The sequence below is a fragment of the Aquarana catesbeiana genome, linkage group LG09, assembly GCF_042186555.1.
Source record: "Aquarana catesbeiana isolate 2022-GZ linkage group LG09, ASM4218655v1, whole genome shotgun sequence".
In the NCBI taxonomy this organism is placed as follows: Eukaryota; Metazoa; Chordata; class Amphibia; order Anura; family Ranidae; genus Aquarana; species Aquarana catesbeiana.
Window position 1 is genome coordinate 153374314 of NC_133332.1, and position 23054 is coordinate 153397367.

A 23054-nucleotide genomic window follows, 5' to 3' on the forward strand; every position below is an offset into this window, starting at 1 on the left:
ATCCCCACAAAAGAGCAAGCTCTTTTCATGGGACCAAAACCAAATTGAGATGTCAGACCCATTCTAGATCTAAGAAATCTGTTCCTGAAGATCTGCTCCTTTCGCATGGAGACGATCAGGTGAGTAGTTTTTATCCTTCTAGGAGGAGAACTTCTCCACAGCACCCCGGGTGTTCACCAAAGTGCTGACCCCACCTCTAGCCAGGTTAAGGGCACAGGGCATAACAGTCGTAGCGTACCTAGACTATCTATTGCTAATAGATCAGTCGGTGGCTCGTTTGGAGCAAAGCGTTCGCACTACAACCAACTATGTGAAAAGTTTGGGTTGGATTCTCAACCTATAGAAATCTTCCTTAATACCGCTAAAAAGGCTGACGTACTTGGGTCTTATCATAGACACAGCCCAGGAAAAGGGTGTTCTTGCCTCAGTCAAAGATCGGCTCCATAAGAGAGCTGGTGCGGATGGTCAGGTCAAATGGAGATCCCTCCATTCGCCTTTGCATGAGGTTACTAGGAACCATGGTGGCTTCATTCGAAGCAGTTCCCTATGGCCAGTTTCATTCAAGACTGTTGCAAAACAGTACCCTGTCTGCTTGGAACAAAACTATTCAAGCTTTAGACTTACCAATACAGCTGTCCCCAAGAGTGTCCCAAAGCCTCACTTGGTGGTTACTAACCCAGAATGTACTGAAAGGAAAATCCTTCAGACCAGTCATCTGGAAAGTGGTAACGACGGATGCCAGCCTTTCAGGCTGGGGAGCAGTACTAGAAAGGACAACTTCCACGGGCAGTGGTCAAGAACCGAAAGAACCTTGCCCATCAATATCATTGAGATTCGGGCACTGTCTGGCTCTAAAGGCCTGGACTTTCAGGTTACGGGATTGTCCTGTCAGGATTCAATCCGACAATGCCACAGCTGTGGCCTATATCAATCGCCAAGGGGGCACCGAAAGTCTGTCAGCGCAGAGAGAGGTGAACCATATTCTAACTTGGGCAGAAAGCAATGTTCCCTGCCTATCGGCAGTCTTAATTCCGGGAGTAGAGAATTGGCAGGCGGACTACTTGAGTCGCCAGCAGTTATTCCCAGCGGAATGGTCTCTTCACCCTGACATATTTCGGCCTGTTTGCGAAAAAGATGGGGGACTCCGGACACAGATCTTCTAGTGTCCAGGTTCAACATGAAGTTAGTCAACTTTGTGGCCAGAACAAGGGATCCATTCGCATGCGGAACGGATGCGTTGCTGACCCCATGGGATCAGTTCCCACTGATCTATTCAGTTGCTGCCTCAACTTCTTTGCAGGATCAAGCTGGAAAGAAAGCTGGTAATTCTGGTGGCACCAGCATGGCCCAGAAGGTCATGGTATGCAGAAATTGTAAAGATGGCAGTGGAGGGCCCATGGTCCCTCCCACTAAGGCCAGATCTGCTCTCACAGGGACTGATATTCCATCCTACCTTACAGTCTCTAAATTTAACTGCTTGGCCATTGAAACCCACATTCTGAAGAAATGTGGGCTTTCCAGGTCAGTTATCTCTACCCTGATTAATGCAAGGAAGTCAGCTTCCAGAACTATATATTATAGAGTCTGGAGGGCTTATGTTTCCTGGTGTGAATCCAAGGGTTGGCACCCTCAGAGATCTATCATAGGCAGAATTCTTGCCTTTCTACAATTAGGGGTAGAAATGAAATTGGCCTTGAGTACTATTAAAGGCCAAGTCTCAGCTTTATCAGTCTTATTTGAGGGAGATGTGGCTTATTCCGCCCTTCAAACCTCCCTTGAACCCTTGGGACTTGAACTTCGTTTTGTCTGTGTTACAAAAAACAGCCATTTGAACCAATACAACATATTCCCCTAGTCCTTCTGACAAGGAAGTTGGTATTTTTGGTTGCTGTATCCTCAGCAAGGAGGGTTTCGGAATTGGCTGCTCTTTCTTGTAAAGAGCCATATTTTATTTGTCATGGGGACAGAGTGGTGTTACGCCCTCGTCCAGACTTTTTTATCAAAAGTGGTTTCAGGTTTCACCTGAACTAAGATATTGTCCTGCCATCGTTTTTTCCAAAACCATGTTCCATGGAAGGAAGAGTCACTACATTGTCTTAATGTGGTGAGAGCAGTGAAAATCTATTTAAAGGCAACTGCTCAGATTCGTAAGACTGATCTCTTTTTTTATTCTGCCAGAGGATCCTAAGAAAGGACAGGCAGCGTCCAAATCCACTGTCGCCAAGTGGATTCGGCAAGTGATAATTCAAACTTATGATTTAAGGGGTAAAGTTCCCCCGTTTAAAGTTAAGGCGCACTCTACCAGGTCGGTTAGTGCTTCTTGGGCAGTGCATCACCAGGCCTCCATGGCTCATGGATCTGTAAGGCCGCAACTTGGTCTTCAGTGCATACATTCACAAGATTTTATCAGGAGGATGTAAGGAGGTATGAAGATATCGCCTTCGGGCGCAGTGTGCTGCAGGCAGCAGTATCAGTCCTCAAGTATGTGGGTACCCTGCGGGTTGTCTCTCCCCCCCCTCAAGTAGCATTGCTACGGGACGTCCCATTAAGTAATTACTTAAGACTCTGTGTCCCATGATGTACGATAAAGAAAATAGGATTTTTATTACAGCTTACCTGTAAAATCCTTTTCTTGGAGTACATCTTGGGACACAAAGGTCCCGCCCCTCTTTTGGGTTTAAGTATATTGCTTTGCTACAAAAACTGATGTCCTCCTGGAAGGAGGAGGGGTTATATAGGGAGTGAACTTCCTTGACTGGGTTTGCCAGTGTCAACACCTGAAGGTAGCCTATAACCCATTAAGTAATTACTTAAGGCTCTGTGTCCCATGATGTACTCCAAGAAAAGGATTTTACAAGTAAGCTGTAATAAAAATCCTATTTTTGCTGTCATGTGACTGACTAGAAGAGATTTTCCAACAGAAGATGAAGGAACTTCTGAATGACCAAATGCTGCTAATGGGCTAGTGGTGTGTGTCTTCATGCATCTTTACATACATTAACAACAATTCAGTAGAAAGAAGTGCTAACCTTCATCAGAAGGTCATAACATGTGCCACTGCCTAAAGTGGTTGTAAAAGCATAAGTTTTTTTTACCTTAATGCATTCTTGCATTCTCTGCATTAATTTAAAAAACCTTTTGCGTTCAGCTGTCCCGCAGCCTCCCTTAAATACTTATCTGAGCCCAATCTCAATCTTGTGTTGTGCCCAAGAGCAGTGTGTATGTGTCTCGCACTCCCTTCCTCCCTTGATGGGAGCCATTGGCTTCTGCTGCTCTCAATCACAGCCTGTGAGGAGAAAGTGGGGGGCAGGGCCACTGTGTGTGCCAATGAAGTTACAGAGGCCAGCTCAAGATCGAGCCAAAGCAAGTGGGGGGGAAGGGGGAGGAGCAAAAGCCAGTGGGGGGAAGGGGGGAGGAGCCAAGAGCACCAGAGGGGACCCCTGGAAGAAGACTGGGGCTGGCCTATGTTTTTTTTTTTTTTTTTTTTTTTGGGGGGGGGGGGGGTTATTTTTCATTTATTTATTTTTTTTTTTTAGTCCAAATATGAGATCTGAGGACTTTTTGACCCCAGATCTCGTATTTAAGAAGACCTGTCATGCTTTTTTCTATTACAAGGGATGTTTACATTCCTTGTAATAGGAATAAAAGTGATCCAAATTTTTTTTTTTGTAAAACAGTGCAAAAATAAATATAATAAAGTAAAATGAATAAGAAAATTAAAAAAAAAAATGTTTAAAGCGCCCTGTCCTGACGAGCTTGTGCGCAGAAGCGAACGCATACGTGAGTAGCGCCCGCATATGAAAACGGTGGTCAAACCACACATGTGAGGTATCGCCGCGACCGGTAGAGCAAGAGCAATAATTCTAGCCCTAGACCTCCTCTGTAGCACAAAACATGCAACCTGTAGAATTTTTTAAACGTCGCCTATGGAGATTTTTAAGGGTAAAAGTTTGACGCCATTCCACGAGCGGGCGCAATTTTGAAGCGTGACATGTTGGGTATGAATTTACTTGGCGTAACATTATATTTCTCAATATAAAAAAAAATTGGGCTAACTTTACTGTTGTCTTATTTTTTATTCAAAAAAGTGATTTTTTTTCAAAAAAAGTGCGCTTATAAGACCGCTGCGCAAATACGGTGCAAAAAAAAGTATTTCAATGACCGCCATTTTTTTCTCTAGGGTGTTAGAAAAAAGCAATATATAATGTTTGGGGGTTCTAAGTAATTTTCTAGCAAAAAAACCTGTTTTAAACTCAACTTTTAAAATCCAAAACGAGGCTAGTCCTTAAGTGGTTAAAAAAAGAATTGCTGTTTACCAGTACAAACAAAAGAAATAAACATGAGATACATTTGTAGTTGTAATAGTTTTCTGGACGAAGTGGTGCATTATCTGGCAGAAATGCAGGGGTGGTCTTAAACTAAAGACCACCCCTCAATATATACATATTTTTTTTTCCCTACCCTTTTAGAAGTAGAAAGTGTACTTCCGCCCTAGCCCAGCCACGGCAAAATATGTGTCATATCCTCTTCTGCGCTGAGCCCTCCTCCTACCCCGCTGCCTTCTGGGACCTGTGTTTATCCCAGAAGACGAGGTGGCCATTCACAAAGCACCGTGCGACTCGCGCATGCACCATAGGAAACTGGCTGTTTGAAACTGCTGTCCTCCCTTAGTTGTAATGGTGGCGCCTGCACCCGAGCCGGTGGACGAATCAGCCTGGGTGGGGGGGGGGGCGCAACATCGTGGGCTCCCTGGACAGGTAAGTGTCCTTTTAATAAGGATTTAAATTTATTTTATTCTATTTTTTTTTTGCGGCTGGAACTCCACTTTAAGGCCACATGCACACTGGACATTTAAAAAAAAAACCCAGTAACGTTAGCTGTAGAAAGCTGTAGAGTGATTTTTTTTCAGCATTTTGTAGTAGCGTTTTTTTAGCAGAACTATACTGTAATAAAAGCTTATGGCTCACAAATGCTGATAAACGCAGAATATCGGAGTTTTTAAGCTTTTTTTCAGTTAGAGCATTTGTACAGCTGAAAAATTCCTCTCAAAACCTACGGCCTAATGCACCCTGGCCGTTCTAAAAATGCCAGCAACGTTAGCTGTAGCCTTAGAGTGAGTTTTTTAGCCTTTTTTTTTTTTTTTTTTTTTTTTTTTTTATTTTAGCAAAACTGTACTCCCATAAATGCTTAGCCATGGTTTTCTGCGTTTTTAAGCTGTTTTCAGCTTTTTTCAGAGTTAGAGCGTTTTTACAGCTGACAAATTACTCTCAAAACCCACTAGTTCTCTGGGTTTTTTCCTGCTAGAAAACGTCCCTGCCAAAAACTGCTGATAACAGCCTATGTGCGCGTGGACACATAGGATAACATGCTGGTCAGTTTTACTGCAGAAAACATCCTGAAGCCTTTTTAGCATTTTTGAGCCATAAGCTTTTATGGGAGTATAGTTTTGCTAAAAAAAAAAAGCTAAATGCTACAACCAAAAAACGCTGAAAAACTCACTCTACGGCTACAGTATTCTGTAGCTAATGTTACTGGCTTTTTTATAATGTCCAGTGTGCATGATGCCTAACGTGATTGTAAAGTCTCGTTTTTATTTTTTCCTCTTTAAAAAAAAAAAAAATACATGTTATACTTACCTGCTTTGTACAGTTGGTTTTGCACAGGGCAGCCCAGATCCTCCTCTTCTCGGGTCCCTTTTTGGCTCTCCTGGCCTCTCCCTCCTGTCGAGTGCCCCCACAGCAAGCAGCCTGCTATGGGGGCACCTGAGCCGAGTCACAGCTCCCTGTGTCCATTCAGATACGGAGCCCCCTTTCAGCCCTGCCCCCTCTCTTCTATATGGCTAAATGGCTTTGACTGCAGCGGCGGCCAATGGGGCTGCTGTGTCTCAGCCAATCAGGAGGAGAGTCCCAGATGGCCGAGGGACTCATGGACATCCCTTGAGAGAGATGGGCTCAGGTAAGTATTAGGGGGTGCTTGGGCGGTTGCTGCACACAGAAGGTTTTTTTATCTTAAAGCATAGAATTAATTAAGATAAAAAACTTCTGGCTTTACAATCACTTTAAGGCTCGGTTCGCACTGATGCAATGCCGAAACCCTGCGAACCCAGTGCGGGTTTCAGCATCGCACCTGAATTGTCGGCGGTTCACACTGAGCTATGTGAACCGCTGGGAGTGTCAATACAAGGTTGATGACACACTCAGATTGGTTCGCAGATCGCAGTGTGAACTGTGAATTTAGGCAGGAATCTGATCGCGTGGGTGTTAACACCCACGCAATCCGATTCTGGTGGAGACAAAAAAAAGTATTCTGCACGAGTTTGGTCCGAATGCAATGCGAATTCAGCCATACAGTTTGTATGGTTGAATTCGCATCACACAGACATCACATGTGATCTGCATCATTCAGTGAACCTACTCGGATTGCTTGGAATCAACGCATTCTGCCATGAAATGTGTTTTTTTTTTTTTTTTTTTTTTTTTTATCTATTTTTTTTTTTTTTTTTTTGGGGGGGGGTTTGGGCTTTATTAAATGCAAGTCTCTTTTTTTTATCTTTTTTTTTTTTTTTTTTTTTTTTTTTTGGGTGGGGGTGGGGGGTTTATTAAATGAAAGTCTCTCCAGCTAAAGTATAACTCAAGGCAAACTTTCTTTTTTTGCTTTGGATAGGATGGAGATGCATTTCCTCTCCCTTCTTTTGTGGCTATAGGACCGAAAGTGAAAGGAATCCCCACCATTGGTACATAGATTGCAAAAAAGCCTGACTGGAATTATAACTCTTAGGCCCCATTCACACCTCCAGTGTTTTGGAGCTTCAAGCTCCAAAACGCTGGAGGAGAAAAAAAATCTTTTATTCTCTATGGAGATGGTTTACATCTCCACTCCAAATTGCCCGAAGCTCAAAGTTCTGGAGCTTTTTTCATAGCTCAATTCGGGCAGATTTGGGTATTTTTCTGCTTTTTACATTAGTGACCTTTTTGACTTTTACAAAATCACGGCAAAAATCGCACGACTTTCTGCAGCCTGACTCGCTATTCAAAAGTTTTGCATTCGGTTCTACTTTAATGCTTATGTTATGATATTTCTAAATGTGTACTTGCTTAAAATACCCCATAGTTTCTGCATAACTAAAAAAACCTGTATTAAAAGAAATTGTAAAACTGACATTGCTGGCCTCCTGAAGATGCTAGTTCAAGGCTTTCTCTGGCTTTAATACTTTGAGATGCTTACCTGGAACAATCCTGCATATCAGGGAAGTCTGACTGAACTCAGAGCTACATATTTTTTTCTTAGAGAAGTGGTAGTGAAGCCACTGGATCAGCATGACAGCCAGAGAGCTGGTATTTGTAGATGGAATGTTCAGCTGTACCGGCCCTCCACATTTTAGATTTAATTTTAAGGTCAGGAGCTATAAGTCAAGAAATTAATTAATTTTAACACTCCCTTAATAAAGCTATAACAATAGTAAAAAATAAGTATTTTTACAAAGATTGCAATAAACAAACCGTTTTGGTGTAATGCAACATCATTTGTCACACTGTGGCATCCAAAATTGTCTAAAAACTGCACCACTCCATAGTCTGAAGTAACACTACTTAAAGTGGTTGTAAACCCTTCCATATACCCAGTGACGTGACTGGCCTCAGGTGATACACAACACATAGATAAAAACAAAACCTCCTGTGTAAGTTGTACCTGTTTATTTGCAGTCTTGTCTTCAGCCATTCAAAGTCCAGAATTTATAGCCTGCCTGAGATGTCAGAAAAAAGGGGGCGGAAATTACATTCTGTGTAGTGCTCATTGAGTGGAGCTCTGAGAGCGGATTGGAGGGAAGGGACACATCCCCCTCACACAAGAACAGAGCTGAGGCCTGTCAATCAGCTGGAGGTCCCTCCCCTGTTACCATTTTTCTCTTGGTGTCAGAAGTGACTCATGCAGATAGCAGAGGAAGGAAGCAGCAGACAGAAATGACACTTAGTGCTCTGCATTGAGACAAGTACACACTATAGAGGGATGTGCTTTCATGTCTGAGGTTTACAACCACTTTAATTTATGTATGTTTATTACCTAATGTAAGATCAACCTCTTTTCTAGTCCGGAGTCTATGATAATAATTAATGAGTAAGCCCTATAAAAATTCTGTCTTTTGAACTTTCATGGATCACCCGTAAAAGAGAAGTGAGAAAAAAAGAAAACCTCTCAATGTACTCTATAAAGCTAAAAAGAAATCCTCATAGTACTCAAAACGCAAAGACGTAAAGTGCCCTTTTGAAAATTATTTTATTCAGAAAGGGTAAAACCATACCATGGTACCTTTTTAAAAAAGGCCCAGAATAACAGGTGCCTAGTATCCTACAAGAGGTATAAATGTTCTATGTGTCATATCCTTTAAATATAAATGTACCTTTAAGTGCCGGTTCACATTGGGGCGGCTTCAAAGTCGTCCGACTCTGAAGCTGCTCCGCACATCGTGACCTCAGTGCGGTTTGCAAACTACTTCTTTAAGACCTCTTTCACACTGAGGCTCTTTACAGGTGCTATAGCGCCTGTAATGCGCCTCTCCTGTCACTCCAATGTGAAAGCCCGAGGGATTTCGCACTGGAGCGATGCGCTGGCAGGACGTCAAAGTCCTGCAAGCTGCTTCTTTGAGGCGCTTTAGGAGCGCCACTAAAATGATGGTAAAGCACTGCTAAAAATAGCCTCCGACACCCGGTCGCTGTGAGTGGGAAAGGGCTCTAAGAAATGTCCATGCAAGCTGCTCCAAAGTTGCCCCAAAGTAGTACAGGAACATTTTTCTAAATCAGAGCGACTTGAGTCGCTCCCATTAGAACGGTTCCATTGCACTGCATGGAGCGTGACTTGTCAGGTGGCTAAGTCATCTGACAGGTTGCCCCGGAGTGAACCGGCACTAAGTCAGTCTCTCTCTCTCTCTCTCTCTCTCTCTCTCTCTCTCTCTCTCTCTCTCTCTCTCTCTCTCTCTCTCTCTCTCTCTCTCTCATTATCTCTCTCTCATTATCTCTCTCTCATTATCTCTCTCTCATTATCTCTCTCTCATTATCTCTATCTCAGTTTGTACCAAAAGGCATCAAAGATCTTCTCTGGGAGAAGACCTATCCATCCATATAAAGCCAGCAGTGGAAAAGAAGAAAACTTTTTCAAATAAAAAAAAAATAGTTGGTCCCTCATGAACAGTATGTGTACAACATGGTAAATCCACAAAAAAGGAACAATTCTTTGATGGTTTGGTGTGCTCATTCACGCAGGTCCCATACATAAAATATGATCATGGAGTCGCAAACACCCCCTCTAATCACATCGTCCTTAGAAGATGTAAATGCATATCAACTTTGGATTGTATTGGGGAACAACTCTATGTTGCTATTTTCTGTATATCTTGAGAGGGTTTTTTTTTTTTTTTGTTTGTTTTTTTAAAGATGAGCCATGGGAGCACAAAGGACAGGGGATTTTTATGTAAGGTTTAATTTACATATGGTGTTACTTTGATGTGTTGTCAGTGATGTACTTTCTGCATCATTGGTTTAAACCAAATCCATAATTACCTCTGATGTAATATCTTCTGATTTAGGTTACATGTACTGTTTTTTTTCCTTTCTCTTTTTAACAGATAAAGATGTAATTTACATGTGTCCATTTAATGGTCCAGTAAAAGGGAGGCTATTTGTCACAAACTATAAATTGTACTTCAAAGGTGAGGAGCCGGTAAGTTAAAACCACCATTACCAACCACCATACAACCATGCTGCAACATCTTGCATGTGTTGTTTTTTATTTTTTGTTTCTTCTTCCTTCCTTTTATTTTATTTATTTCTTTTTTTGATTGATTTGGCTGGCAACCATTCCATTCAAAGCCATAATACAAGAACTACACTTCTTCATTTGGGACAAATGTGTTGTGTAACCACTTTTTTGGCTTTCTAGTAACATCCGAGTATTGAAGGTCAAAAAACTCTTCCCTTTGGTTAAATGGATGGTTACACATTTTCTGTGTATAGCACAAGGAAATGTGATAGGAAACTGTTTACCTAGCTTACTTTTGTTAGAGATATACTTTTCTGTAATTTATTTTATTTGCGGTCATTTTAGCATTATTTGATGGCTTCAAAGTTCTAGACATTCTTGTAGTACATCATAATGGTTACCAAAACTGTTTTTTTTTTTTTTTTTTTTTTGTTCACTTTATTTATGGGTTTTATTAACCACTTGACAACTGGGCACTTAAACCCCCTTCCTAACCAGACCAATTTTCAGTTTTCGGCGTTTTTAGTTTTCAGTTTTCAGTTTTACTCAGTCATGCAACACTGTACCCATATAACATTTTTGTCCTTTTTTCACACAAATAGAGCTTTCTTTTGGTGGCATTTAATCACCGCTGGGTTTTTTGATTTCTTGCGCTATAAATGAAATTGACCGCTAATTCTGTAAAAAAAAAAAAAAAAAAAAATTTTTCTTTGTTTCTATTATAAAATTTTGCAAATTAAGAATTTTTCTTCATAAATGTTGGCCAAATTTTATACTGCTACATATCTTTGGTAAAAATAACCCAAATCAGTGTATATTATTTGGTCTGTGTGAAAGTTAGTGCCGGTTCACACTACAGCGACTTGGGACCCAACTTGTCAGACCTCAAGTCGCCTCAAGTCGCTGGACATAAGAAATTCCATTATAGTTAATGAGAGCTGTCTTAATGTACACTACTGAAGTCGCTCCGACTTCAGAAAAGGTTCCTGTACTACTTCAAGGTAACTTGTACCCATAGATTTCAATGGAAGTCGCCTCCAGGCTGGATCCTCATCTATAGTGAAGAGACTTTACAGGAGAAATAAAAGAATTTACCCAGGAAGAGAACAGGATCAACAATTGTCACAAGAGTTGATTAGCTCTGATTGGCCACAGGCAAAGTCGCCTGTCCTGGAGGCGACTTGAAGTCGCATTGTAAGTCGCTCAAAGTCACGCTGAAGTCGCCTCCAAATCATCTTGCAAAGTCGCTCCGTAAGTCGGGTTGCCCCTGTGTGAACCGAGCCTTAGAGTCCACAAGCTATGGTGCAAATCACTGAAAATTGATCACACCTGATTTACTGACGGCCTAGCTCGTTTCTTGAGACCCTAACAAGCCAGGACAAATACCCCCAAATTACCCCTTTTTGGAAAGTAGACATTCCAAGGTATTTAGAAAAAGGCATGGTGAGTTTTTTGAAGTTGTAATTTTTTTCCCACAATTTGCAAAATCAAGATTTTTTCTTTTTTTTTCACAAAAGTGTCATATCAGGTTATTTCTCACACACAGCATATGCATACCACAAATTACACCCCATAATACATTCTACTACTCCTCCTCCTGAGTATGGCGATACCACATGTGTGAGACTTTTACACACCGTGGCCACATTCAGAGGCCCAACATGCAGGGAGCACCATCAGGGGGTTCTAGGAGCATACATTTACACATATAATTTCTTGACTACCTCTTACACTTTTGAAGGCCCTGGAGCACCAGGACAATGGAAATGCCCAAAAAATTACCCCATTTTGGAAAGAAAACAACCCAACGTATATTCTATGAGGCATATCGAGTCTTTTGAACATGTCATTTTTTTTTCTACAAGTTTTTGAAAAATGTGGAAAGAAAATGAAAACCTTTTTTTTTTTTTACACAAAATTGTCCATTTATACAATATTTCTAACACATAGCATGTACATACCAAAAATTACACCCCAAAATAGATTCTCACTAATTTGACTACCTATTACACTTTGATGCTCTGTAGTGGCATGGATGCCGTGGATGGGGATGGCTAAGCATAGTTGAGCCATGAATGTGGATAGCTGGGTATGGCTGAGCATGTATGGGATGGCTGAGTATGGCTGGGTTGGGGATGGGATTGGTGGGTATGCCTGAGTTGGGTATGGCTGTGTGGGTATGGATGAGTATGGCTGAGTATAGGTGCTGAGCATGGATGGATGAGTATTGCTGAGCATGGGTGGATGGATGGATGAGTATTGCCGAGGATAGATGGATGGATGAGTATTGCTGAGCATGGATGGATGAGTATTGCTGAGGATGGATGGATGAGTATTGCTGAGTATGAATGGATGCATGGATGGATGACTATTGCTGAGTATAGATGGCTGAGCATGGATGGATGGGTGAATATTTCTGAGTATGGATGGATGAGTATTTCTGAGCATGGATAGGATGGATGGGAGAGTATTTCTGAGCATGGATGGGATGGATGGATGAGTATTTCTGAGCATGGATGGGATGGATGGCTGGAATGGGCACAGATAAGTGCTGTGGGCACTACACATCTAGCCTACAGCTTTGCTGCACCCAATCTCTCCCCTATGCCCTCGCACTGTACCAATAGGTACGGGGAGGGGAGAGAGGAACCAGACATGACGCCGGTTTATTTACAAGTAATCGCTCCGTCATTTGACAGAGCAATCACGTGGTAAATGGCCGCTGTCAGCAGCCATTTACCGTGATCGGCGGTCACAGATATTCCTGGGTGCGTGCCCCAGGGGGTGCGCGGCAACAAGATTCTGGGAGGACTCCCTCCCGGAATAAGCAGATTCTGGGAGGACTGAGTGGACTCCCTCCGAGAATAAGCCGACCGCACTGTAGCCGTCTTTCGGCTATGGCCCGGTCGGCATGTGGTTAAATACTTTACTAATGCAAAAAAAAAAAAAAAAATACTAATACTGTCTTAGTGTATGTAAACTTAATAGCTAGGTTTTTTTTTTGTTTTTTTTTTTTTGTTTTTTTTTTTTTTTGTTTGTTTTTTTGCCTTACTGCAAACCGCCTTCTTAAGCAATATTATTTTGTTTTTCTGTTGCTTACCTGGGGATTCTGCCAATAAGGGCACTTCAAGTTGCAGGTTGACAATGCAAGGCTGTTGCTTCAAAATTGGCTGCATCTTTATCATCCTGGCCTGTGTTTTCCTTCAGCTGCCTATCTGATAGACCTGACACACATGGCAGGTTGACATTGCTGCGCTGATTAAGCAACAGTCGCTTGGCATTGCCAGTTTGCAACAGGAGGTGCCATTACTGGCCGGATCTTCAGGTAAAAAGTTTGCAACAGGTTCACAAAAAGTTATTTGTTTAAAAAACTGCAGTGAAACACAACACCAAACATACCAAATAGATACATTTAGGGTGTATGTATACTTTAAAAATTTGAGTCAGTTGACTGATAAATATGTATCTGAGACCTTTATAAGTAGTAACTAGTTGGAACTTCCCATATTTGCAACAGCCACAGCCAAATACTGTGTAGTTGCTAATCAGACCTGCATGATGGCAAGCAGGTCAATAAAGGGCATTTATTTTTCAACATGAACTACATTGATCCTTCAAATATTGCAAGTTGTCCAGGCTCTGAGGTGGCAATTGGCCCTTCTCCAATATATTGCCCAGATGGGATAAGGTGTTTGTTTTGTTATGTGCAAACATAGCATATTGTACGTTTTACTATGCAACCAACACGTCCCATCTGTCCATTTAATGCGTAACTAAACCTTCCTATCCTTTTCAGCCAAGGAAGCTGCCATCTTAGCCTTCGTTTGTTTTGCAATTGTCATGGTGGTGCACATGTAATTATTTGACACCAGCCATTTGATGGTTTGACAGTTTGGTTGAGAGAACAAGCAAATGTGACAGTTAGCATACCTGACATTCCAGAAATATACCTGTTTTTTGAAAACATAAAATCAATGGGTTTAGTTTGGCTTTAACAAGTTTCCGGTACTCCTGTGAAACTTTTGGAAAGTTATTAAACAAACCGAAGACCAGTAGATGGAACATTATCCAAGTAGTGCTGTGGATCATCCGAACAGTCTAAGAACAACGGCAAGAGAACAGATATTTTCTCCTCCTCCTTTGTTTTTTTGCTAGACTCTTGAACAAAGATTCCTTCTGCACATTCTTGATGATCATCTAAGCTTTTTTTGTCGTCTGAATATTCAGCAGTGTATGATGTTACTGACCTTTTGTAGAATAGTAACTTCTAGGTAGTGTTGAATTTTTTCTTTGTCCAACTATGATTTTGTGAAGGCTTTTAAAAAAATTCCCACTGTAAACCTTTCTGGTTTTATGAACTTTACCATTTCTTCTTCTGACTTCTGAAATCTTCCTTGATCAGTGACAATTATTTATAAAAGGTTTTTTATAAAGTGCAGTTTATTAAAGTTATTAACTTTTTTTTGGATCTGTAGGAAAAATCAGACACCAACTTGGAAAAAAATAATCACTCTTTTGAAGTGTAAATAAACCCAAAAACAAAAATGTAATATATTGGCGCTTACTAGTCCTTTTTAATGTAATGGCCCTGTCAGTATTCTTGCCCAGGCTGCACTTTTCATCTGCTGATCCTGCCAGTAACACACTTGCTGTCCTAGAGTTAGAACGCTTATTCACTATAATGTATCTATAGAAAAGCAGACTTTAACATAGGATAAAAAGTTTGTTTGAACTACAGAACATTTCCCTTTCTCATCTCCATAACGTAGGGGGATGTTCTCTAGTTCTAACACACTTACTGATAACATTAAGATAATACTGTAGTGGACACAGGACATTCATTTTCTGGCAAGATCAACAATCATTTTTAGAACATCTATAACAAATGCTTTCTAAGGTTTATTTTACTGTCCAAAAGGAAGCAAATAAGTGAAGCCCATTGTTGGGGTTTATATTCTATTCTAAATACTTCTCTCCAGTCAAGCTCTTCCTCCTGGAGATATTCATACATTTTCTGATTTTGTAAACATTTAAAGTGATACTGACCTCAAAAAGTAAAGATGTGCGATGTTATATGGAGTATTTATGAAACTAGTATAGATGTCTTTACTGCAATTCTACTTTATGGAGAATAAAATAATTTTGCAATATACAGTGCATGATATACAACTGCAACTATGTGTTCTGACTGGTTTCTAATCGCTGTAAAGAAAATCTCTCAGTTGTGATATTTCTAGACATTGGTGAGATGTGACCCTTTTAATATTTTGGCAAGTGGGCTAATGCTTTCCTAATTATTAGGAGTTATTCGTCTGATAGAGATTGTGTGTGTTTTTTTTTTTTTTTTTTTCATGTTGTCCCTTTTTTTCATATAGGAGCCATTAATAGTATTTGAAGTACCTCTTGGTGCCATAGCAAGGATTGAGAAGATGGGTGGTGCCTCAAGCAGAGGAGAAAATGCCTATGGCCTCGATATAACTTGCAAAGTAAGTACATTATTCTGTGTAAATTCTGTGTTTGAAGCCCAACTCCGGGTTTCTGTCCCTTTTTAAAATAGTTTGTATGGGCCAAGTGGATCCAAAAAAACAATTGCCTTCTCTTACAAATTGTGCCTGCTGTGTTAGCACTGTTACATACATGAATATAAGGCTTCCTTATTGACTGAGGTGGACAGATGGATGGACGACAGAGGAAAGCTTCCTGTGAATGGCTGAAGGCAGGTACACATGGGCTGGTTCAAGAGAAACCGGCTGACATTCCTATCCTATTTCTTATCCTAATCACATAAGGTTTATTTACCTTAATGCAAAGAATGCTTTTAGAACCACTTTAACTGTGCTTTTTCAAAAAAATAAAAATAGATTTGTGTAGCATAATGATTTTCCGTTCATGCTAAAATATACATGGTGTGGCATCAGAAAAAGTGCTGTATTTTGAAGCCTTACCTTTCATGTTATCCGTATAAATATGCCAGGGTATTTCCATGTGTTTTGTTTCTGTGCTATTTTGAGAAGGCTTCTGCATCTTTTCCCCCCAATCTAGGACATGAGGAACCTGCGTTTTGCTCTGAAACAGGAAACGCATAGCAGAAAACAGATATTTGAGGATCTAATGAGACATGCCTTTCCCCTGTCACACGGCTTGGTATGTGCATTAAGTCTTAAGAAACCACAATTACGTTTCTGATGGTTCATTTTCTGACTGTGTGTGTCTGTAAATGCAATTTTTTCAGTCACTTTGAAAGTACTTCGCATATATGTGTTTTGATTAAGAATTTCATAAACATTTTTTAGCTTATTTTATTATTCTGGCAAGCTGTGTACATTAAAAATAAAAGAACTTTATTGTCTAAATTATAGAAATTTATATATAAATGTTTAGTTACCTAGGTGTGGCAAACTGCATGGCAATGTATTGTTTGATACTGTTTTTTATTTTATTTATTTATTTTTTCTTTGACAAAAAATTGAATATGAAAAATTGAAATCCTCTGGTTTGGGATTTTTAAGGCAATGAAATAACTTTAGAAAGAAATTAAAAATCCCAAACCAGAGGTTTTCAATTTTTCCTGTTATCATAGGGATGATGAATTTCTTTCTAAACGTATTATTTCATTGCCTTAAAAAACCCAAACCAGAGGTTTTCAATTTTTCCTGTCATCATAGGGATGATGACAATTACACACCTAGTCACATGAGCCATCTCATTTAAAAAAAAAAAAAATATATATATACCTCCTCTTCAGCCATAGAAGCAGATTTCTGGGAGTTTGTTTACCAGATGTTTTAGAAATCTTATTTACTGCTTGTATGATATGCCATCTATTTGTCTGCAAAGTTGACACAGAATTTAAAGTAGAATGTTAAGCATCCCCTGAATTAGGTTTTCTGTAATAAGCATTTACTATCTTGTGATGTTATGGTTGCTGAGAATGTAATGTTTTTCCTATTGCATTAGAGGCAATGATCAAGTGATTATTGAAGGCACACCCATTCAGTAGTAAACATTGTGAATTCTTTCTTTTTTGAGGGGGGGGGGGGGGGTTGGTGTTAGTATCCACATAACATAAAAGGAAGTTTTCACAATAAACTTAAAGCAGAAATCGAGCCAAAAATAATCAAATAAGATGCATTGGCGAAACTGGCTTTTGCTGCAAAATTCAGCTTCCAGAGATCTCACCCGCAATCTTTTTTTTCTGTCAGTACATGTCCTCAATCTGATCCAACCTACCTCCTCTGAGCCCAGATCATCATGGACCTGCCCCAGCCTGTGAGAGATGAGCTTATCTCTGTCACCTTGTTTTCTCTTCCCATAGGCATGTTTTTTGTCAGCACGTTAACTGATTATTTCCTTTTTACTGCTGCTTCCACTCCCCATAGTCCCTGCTATGCAGGGACTGCATGAGACTGATACCAGGTCAAACATGGGTACTTAAACCGCTGCTTTAATGTGTAACTTCTGCTTTGAGTTCAGCTTTAATTTCAGGCAATTATAACTGTACAGATGTGGAAGCAAGCCTGTCTCTCAGCCACAGCTTCTTTCTGAAAGACTGATTGTGTTTGTGTCATTCCACATGGCTCTTCCAAGGGTGCACAGGCTCCTCATTTTACCATCTCCAGGTGACTCAGAGAGACCATCATCCAAGCTTATGGTCTCAAGGATCAAGTTCGATAGTTTCCTGTCAATGGACACCTTTAGACCTTGGAGCGCTTCTTCAGCTTTTCAAAAAAGAGCAACTGTTTCCCAGATTTGCAAGGCTGCCTGGTCATCTTTTTACATGTTCTGTTAGTTCTCCATGTAGAACCTAATTTGACAGCTTCGGGCGTGAGGTCCTTCAGGTGGCTTTTTGAGCTGCAAGCAGTCCCTAGTCTTCTGTTGTTTACTTAGTCCTGTTAGCATTTGTTTGTCCCCACCCCTCAGTGGAACTGGATGTTCTGAAGGTAAAAGATTTGGTTTCTCCTCATGGAGGAGAGAAAGAAAAGGATCTGCCTACTTGCATAGAATCCGTTTTCTTGGAGTCTTTTTAAGAACATTGGTCCCGGCCCTATTTGTTTATCATCCTGCTCTTGTTACTGCTTTGTTAAACAACTTAGGCATGCTAAATGCTTGCTGTTTAAAAAAAAAAATATATATATATATATATATATATATATATATATATATATATATATCTCCAATTATGGTACAATTTTAAACTTTCCAGGAAGCTATTGTGCAGTCCAGGTGAAATGAGAGCAGTTCAGGTGTAGAGTACCTTTGTTTGACCTGCACTGCTATTTATAGTTCAACAATAATGACACATTCATCTAATACATACGACTGTCTCAAATATCACAATTCATTATTTAGAAGTAGTATATATAAACAAAACATGTTGAAAACTGGATATAAGGATATTGAATTTCTTGGTCTTCTGATCACAGATGATTTTTTTTTTTTTTTCGTTTGCCACTCCTTACATTCACAGACCTATCTGGAGGTCATTGATGTTGCTGTTAATCTGTTGTAAAACACACTTATATGCAGTTAGTGTTACTAAACCCAGGACCATTCATTCACTATATCTGGTCTCCCACAGTACACAGAACATGGAAATGCAATTATTTTAGTCAATAAAAACTGCTAAATACCCTTTTCTCATCAGCAGTATAGAGCAGTCTTGTGACTTCTATCAGTGTCCAGCCAAGCACTTGTAGCTTGTAGGAGGAGTTTTCAGACTGACCTATGAGACTGCAAGACCCCTGGCCCTCTGTCTGAACTGTGCTGATTGGCCCTGTGCTGATCACATGCACTCTCCCAAGAAAAAAAAAAAACCTCTCTAGCAATACACACCAAACTGAGCATGTGCAGCCTGACTACTTAGACTCTGTGTTATTAGAAAATTATTAGAAGTCAGTGGAAGAAGGGGAGGATCAGAGAAGACAGGCTCAAACAGCCTTTTTAAACAATGCAGAGGATTATCCCCTTAGGTTCCACAGTGAGTATAACGCCTCATTATACTGTTGTGGGTTTAGTAACACTTTAACTGCAGCAGCAGCACCTCATCAGTCAGCAGTGTAATGTTTTTAAGGCATGAATGACAATCTCTGATTTACTACACTTTACAGCATTGTTTTTTGTCTTTTGATAACACTATTGTGGTCTTTCCTTTTTTCTTTTTCTAGATTTTTTTTTTTTAATTGATGTGTCTTTTTGTAGTATTTACTATGTGAAACCTTTGTTTTACAATTAAATAAAGGGTTCAACCCATGGCACATGATTCAGAAGCTGTTTGCCTTCAGACTCACTCTCGCTGATGGAAACTTTTAATGGCGTTTGTTCTCAGTGTTATTCATTTTTGTAATGTATGCAGGTCAACACACAGAAGAATCTTATTCATGTGCAAAACAGGCCCAAATATTTTTATATACTTTTTTTTTTTAATTTTTAGGAAGGCCGCTTTGAATTCTGTACGAAGAGTGTTTGTTTTTCTAGTGCCTTTGCATAAAGATATAGTGCCAAATTAAAGAATGTGATTTATGCTTTGCAAGTAGTAAAGATCTGATGTGAATAAAGTAGATTCATGACATTGTATTAAATTTTTCAAGTCTGCTTAACAGCATGGATTGATTATGATTTAGTTCTCCATAAAGCAGTACAACTGTAGGCAAAAATGTTTGCGTTGTTTTGAATAGAGTAGTAAAAGGTTTCTGTCTTAGTCCCTGGGATAGGAAATCTCCACTCTGGGGACAAGTTTTAGCCCCTCCCCATAAAGTCTGTATATGTTAATGTTCCTGCAGCTATGTGGTTGTGAAGTCCCAGAAGATGCACCTAATTTTGATTGACAGACTTTTAGTGACTTGTACAGCTGAGCCTGAGTTATAATGGGATCCTCAGTGCATACAGTATTTGATAGAGGATGTTTTGGTCTGAAGAGAGCATTGTTTCCTCCCTACTGCTGACCTTGCATCTATTCATCAGTTAATTTCTGTTCATTTACATAGCATAAGAGAGTACTTTATTAATACTTTCACCAGTGTTTTTTTACATGTTTGATTATTTTCTCTTGTGCAACTTTATGCTTCTGCTGCTTCCTATCCTAAACTTGGTTTCTACTTTAAATTCTTAAAGTAGACCTATAGACAAAACTTTTTTTTTCATTTTGGATAGAGGATGGGAGGGTTATAACCCCTTTCAGTTTTTTGCCATCTGTATCCCATTAGGGAGTTTTCCCTTCACTTTCTGTCCCGTTTGCAAAAGAAAAGAGGAAATCACTGTAAATTAACCACTTCCATACCAGACCATAGTAATAGGACGCCGGCAGGAACACTCTCTCTCTGGGTGGATGTCATATGATCTCTTCCCATTCTCGCTTGCTCCCGGAGGCGTGCAGCCTGGCGATCGAGGTTGAGCCCATCCCCAATCAGTGTAAAGAGCCAATAAAAATGGCTCTTTACCACGTAACCGGCTGTGTCCAATCACAGCCCATCACATGCACTGTGCTCGTGCATTCTTCTCCTGCGCCCCCCTAGGGGTGCGCAGAATGGCAATTGGGGATGAGGAGTGTCACTTCCCATCCTTGGTCGCGCTAAAGAGACAATGAAATTGGCTCTTTACCACGTGACCGGATTTGTCCAATCACAGCCGGTCACAGAATGTAAGCAAGCCATGGTAACTAGCTGTTACCGGGTTCTCCTCCTCACACACCGATAGTGTGTGAGGAGGAGATTGCGGTAACAGCTAGTTACCGATCACAGTACGCCAATACACACTGATTGCCCCAGTAATAAAGGACCTGTCGCCAGTCCAACAGATTACCCAAGTACCTGTCGCCAACCCATCAGAGTACCCATCTGCAGCCCATGCCTCATAGAATATACGTTGGGGTGTTTGCTTTCCAAAATGGGGTCATTTGGTGGGTAATTCCACTGTCCTGGTGCTCCGGGACCTTCAAAAGTGTGATGGGTAGGAATCCAATTATATGTGTAATTTATGCTCCTAGAATGCCTGATGGGTGCTCCCTGAATGTTGGACCTCTGTATGTGGCCAGGCTGTGTAAAAGTCTCACACATGTGGTATCACCATACTCAGGAGCAGTAGCAGAATGTATTTTGGGTTGTCATTTTTGCTATGTTCATGCTAGGTGTTCGAAATATCTTTATGAATTGACAACTTTGTGTAAAAATAAATAAATGAATAAAAAAAAATAAAGTTTTCATTCTCTTTCCACATTTTTCAAAAACTTGTGAGAAAAAATGGCATGTTCAAAAGACTCATCATGCCTCGTAGATTTTACGTTACATAGTCAGGATGAAAAAAGACACAAGTCCATCTAGTTCAACCAAAAAAAAAAAAAATACAATCCCATATACACAATCCTTCACCCACAGTTTATCCAGAGGAAGGCAAAAAACCCCAGCAAAGCATACTCCAATTTGCTACAGCAGGGGAAAAATTCCTTCCTGATCCCCTGAGAGGTAATTGGATTTTCCCTGGATCAACTTTACCTATAAATGTTAGTACTCAGTTATATTATGTACATTTAGGAAAGAATCCTGGCCTTTTTTAAAGAAATCTATTGAGCTTGCCAGACCCCCCCCCCCCCCCCCCCCGAGGGAGTCTATTCCACATTTTTACAGCTCTTACTGTGAAGAAACCTTTCCATGTTTGGAGATTAAATCTTTTTTCCTCCTAGATGTAAAGAGTTTCTTGTCCTCTGTGATGACCTTGAAGTGAAAAACTCAACAACAAGTTCACTATATGGACCACTTATGTATTTGTACATGTTGATCATATCCCCCATTAAATTCCTCTCCTCAAGGGGGAATAGATTCAGTTCCTCTAATCTTTCCTTGTAGCTGAGCTCCTCGATGCCTCCTATCAGTTTGGTTGACCTTCTCTACACAGTCTCCAGTTCCCCGATTATCCTTTTTGAGAACTGGTGCCCAAAACTGACCTGCATGTACCAGATGAGGGCTTACTAATGATTTATACGGAGGCAAAATAATCTCTCTCGCTCTCTCTCTCTCTCTCTCGTCCATAACTCTCTCTTAATACAAGAAAGGACTTTACTCGCTTTGGAAACTGCAGCTTGGCATTGCATGCTATTATTGAGCTTATGATCTACCAAAATCCCCAGATGCTTCTCCACTATAGATTCCCCCAGTTGTACCCCCCCTAGTATGTATGATGTATGCATATTGCTAGCCCCCAAGTGCATAACTTTACATTGATCAACATTAAACCTCATTTGCCCATTACAGTGCCTTGAAAAAGTATTCATACCCCTTGAAAATGTCCACATTTTGTAATTTTGCAACCAAAAACGTAAATATATTTTATTGGGATTTTATGTGCTAGACCAACACAAAGTAGCACATTATTATGAAGTGCAAGGAAAATGATAAATGGTTTTTGAATTTTTTTTTACAAATATGTGAAAAGTGTGGCATGCATTTGTATTCAGCCCCCTTTACTCTGTTACCCCTGACTAAAATCTAGTGGAACCAATTGCTTTCAGAAGTCACCTAATTAGTAAATAGAATCCACCTTCGTGTAATTTAATCTCAGTATAAATACAGCTGTTCTGTGAAGCCTTCAGAGGTTTTTTAGAGAACCCTAGTCAACAAACAGCATGTCAGATGTTTATACTGAAATGTTAACAGTATTATATTCATGAAAATATGCAAAAATCTATAGTTAAGAAGATTTTTATATCTTTCCACAAATCAAATAAATAATTCAAATTTGTTTATCCATGCTAGTTTGGAGACAAAAAGGAATTCAGAGGTGTGCTAATATATATATATATATATATATATATATATATATATATATATATATATATATATATATATATATATATATATATATATATATATATATATATATATATAATTTTATACTAAAAATTCAGTGCAAAATATCAAATATAATTGGTGATGATACAAAGAATATCACTTCAAATATCAATTATATGGGTGATACTAATAATGAGAAATTTTACCTCAAGCTCTTGTTCCAAAAATACAATGTCTCAGCACTTCTTTGATGGCTTTAGTAAATGGCTTTCCATGGCTTTACAGACTATGAAAACAAACCTAGTTGTTGATTCTTCTGTGATTTCTTCTCAAACAAATAGACCTTCAAGCTTACACTTTACAATGCACAGATAAAATGTTATACTGTGCACAGAGCTTGATAATTTACATATATCATAACAAAACAATCGATGCAGACTTTGGAATTAGATTTTTTTAGAGATACACATCTTTGTATATTTCTCTTATAATTGGAAAATAATTATGTCATGCTGCAGGTAG

At 39.8% G+C, this 23054-nt stretch overlaps 1 protein-coding gene across 4 annotated transcripts in view; it reads left to right on the forward strand.

The window, feature by feature from the left end:
• The window catches only part of MTM1 (myotubularin 1), a 167465-nt gene that overhangs the window by 56398 nt on the left and 88013 nt on the right, over positions 1–23054 (forward strand). For 3 of the 4 annotated variants that reach the window (XM_073599275.1, XM_073599276.1, XM_073599277.1), the window contains 3 exons: positions 9620–9714; positions 15129–15239; positions 15796–15897. In XM_073599275.1, the coding sequence (XP_073455376.1) occupies positions 9620–9714; positions 15129–15239; positions 15796–15897 (308 nt within the window). Of the gene's footprint in view, positions 1–9619; positions 9715–15128; positions 15240–15795; positions 15898–23054 lie in introns of those variants that run through there. The other variant, XM_073599278.1, reaches the window with a different exon arrangement.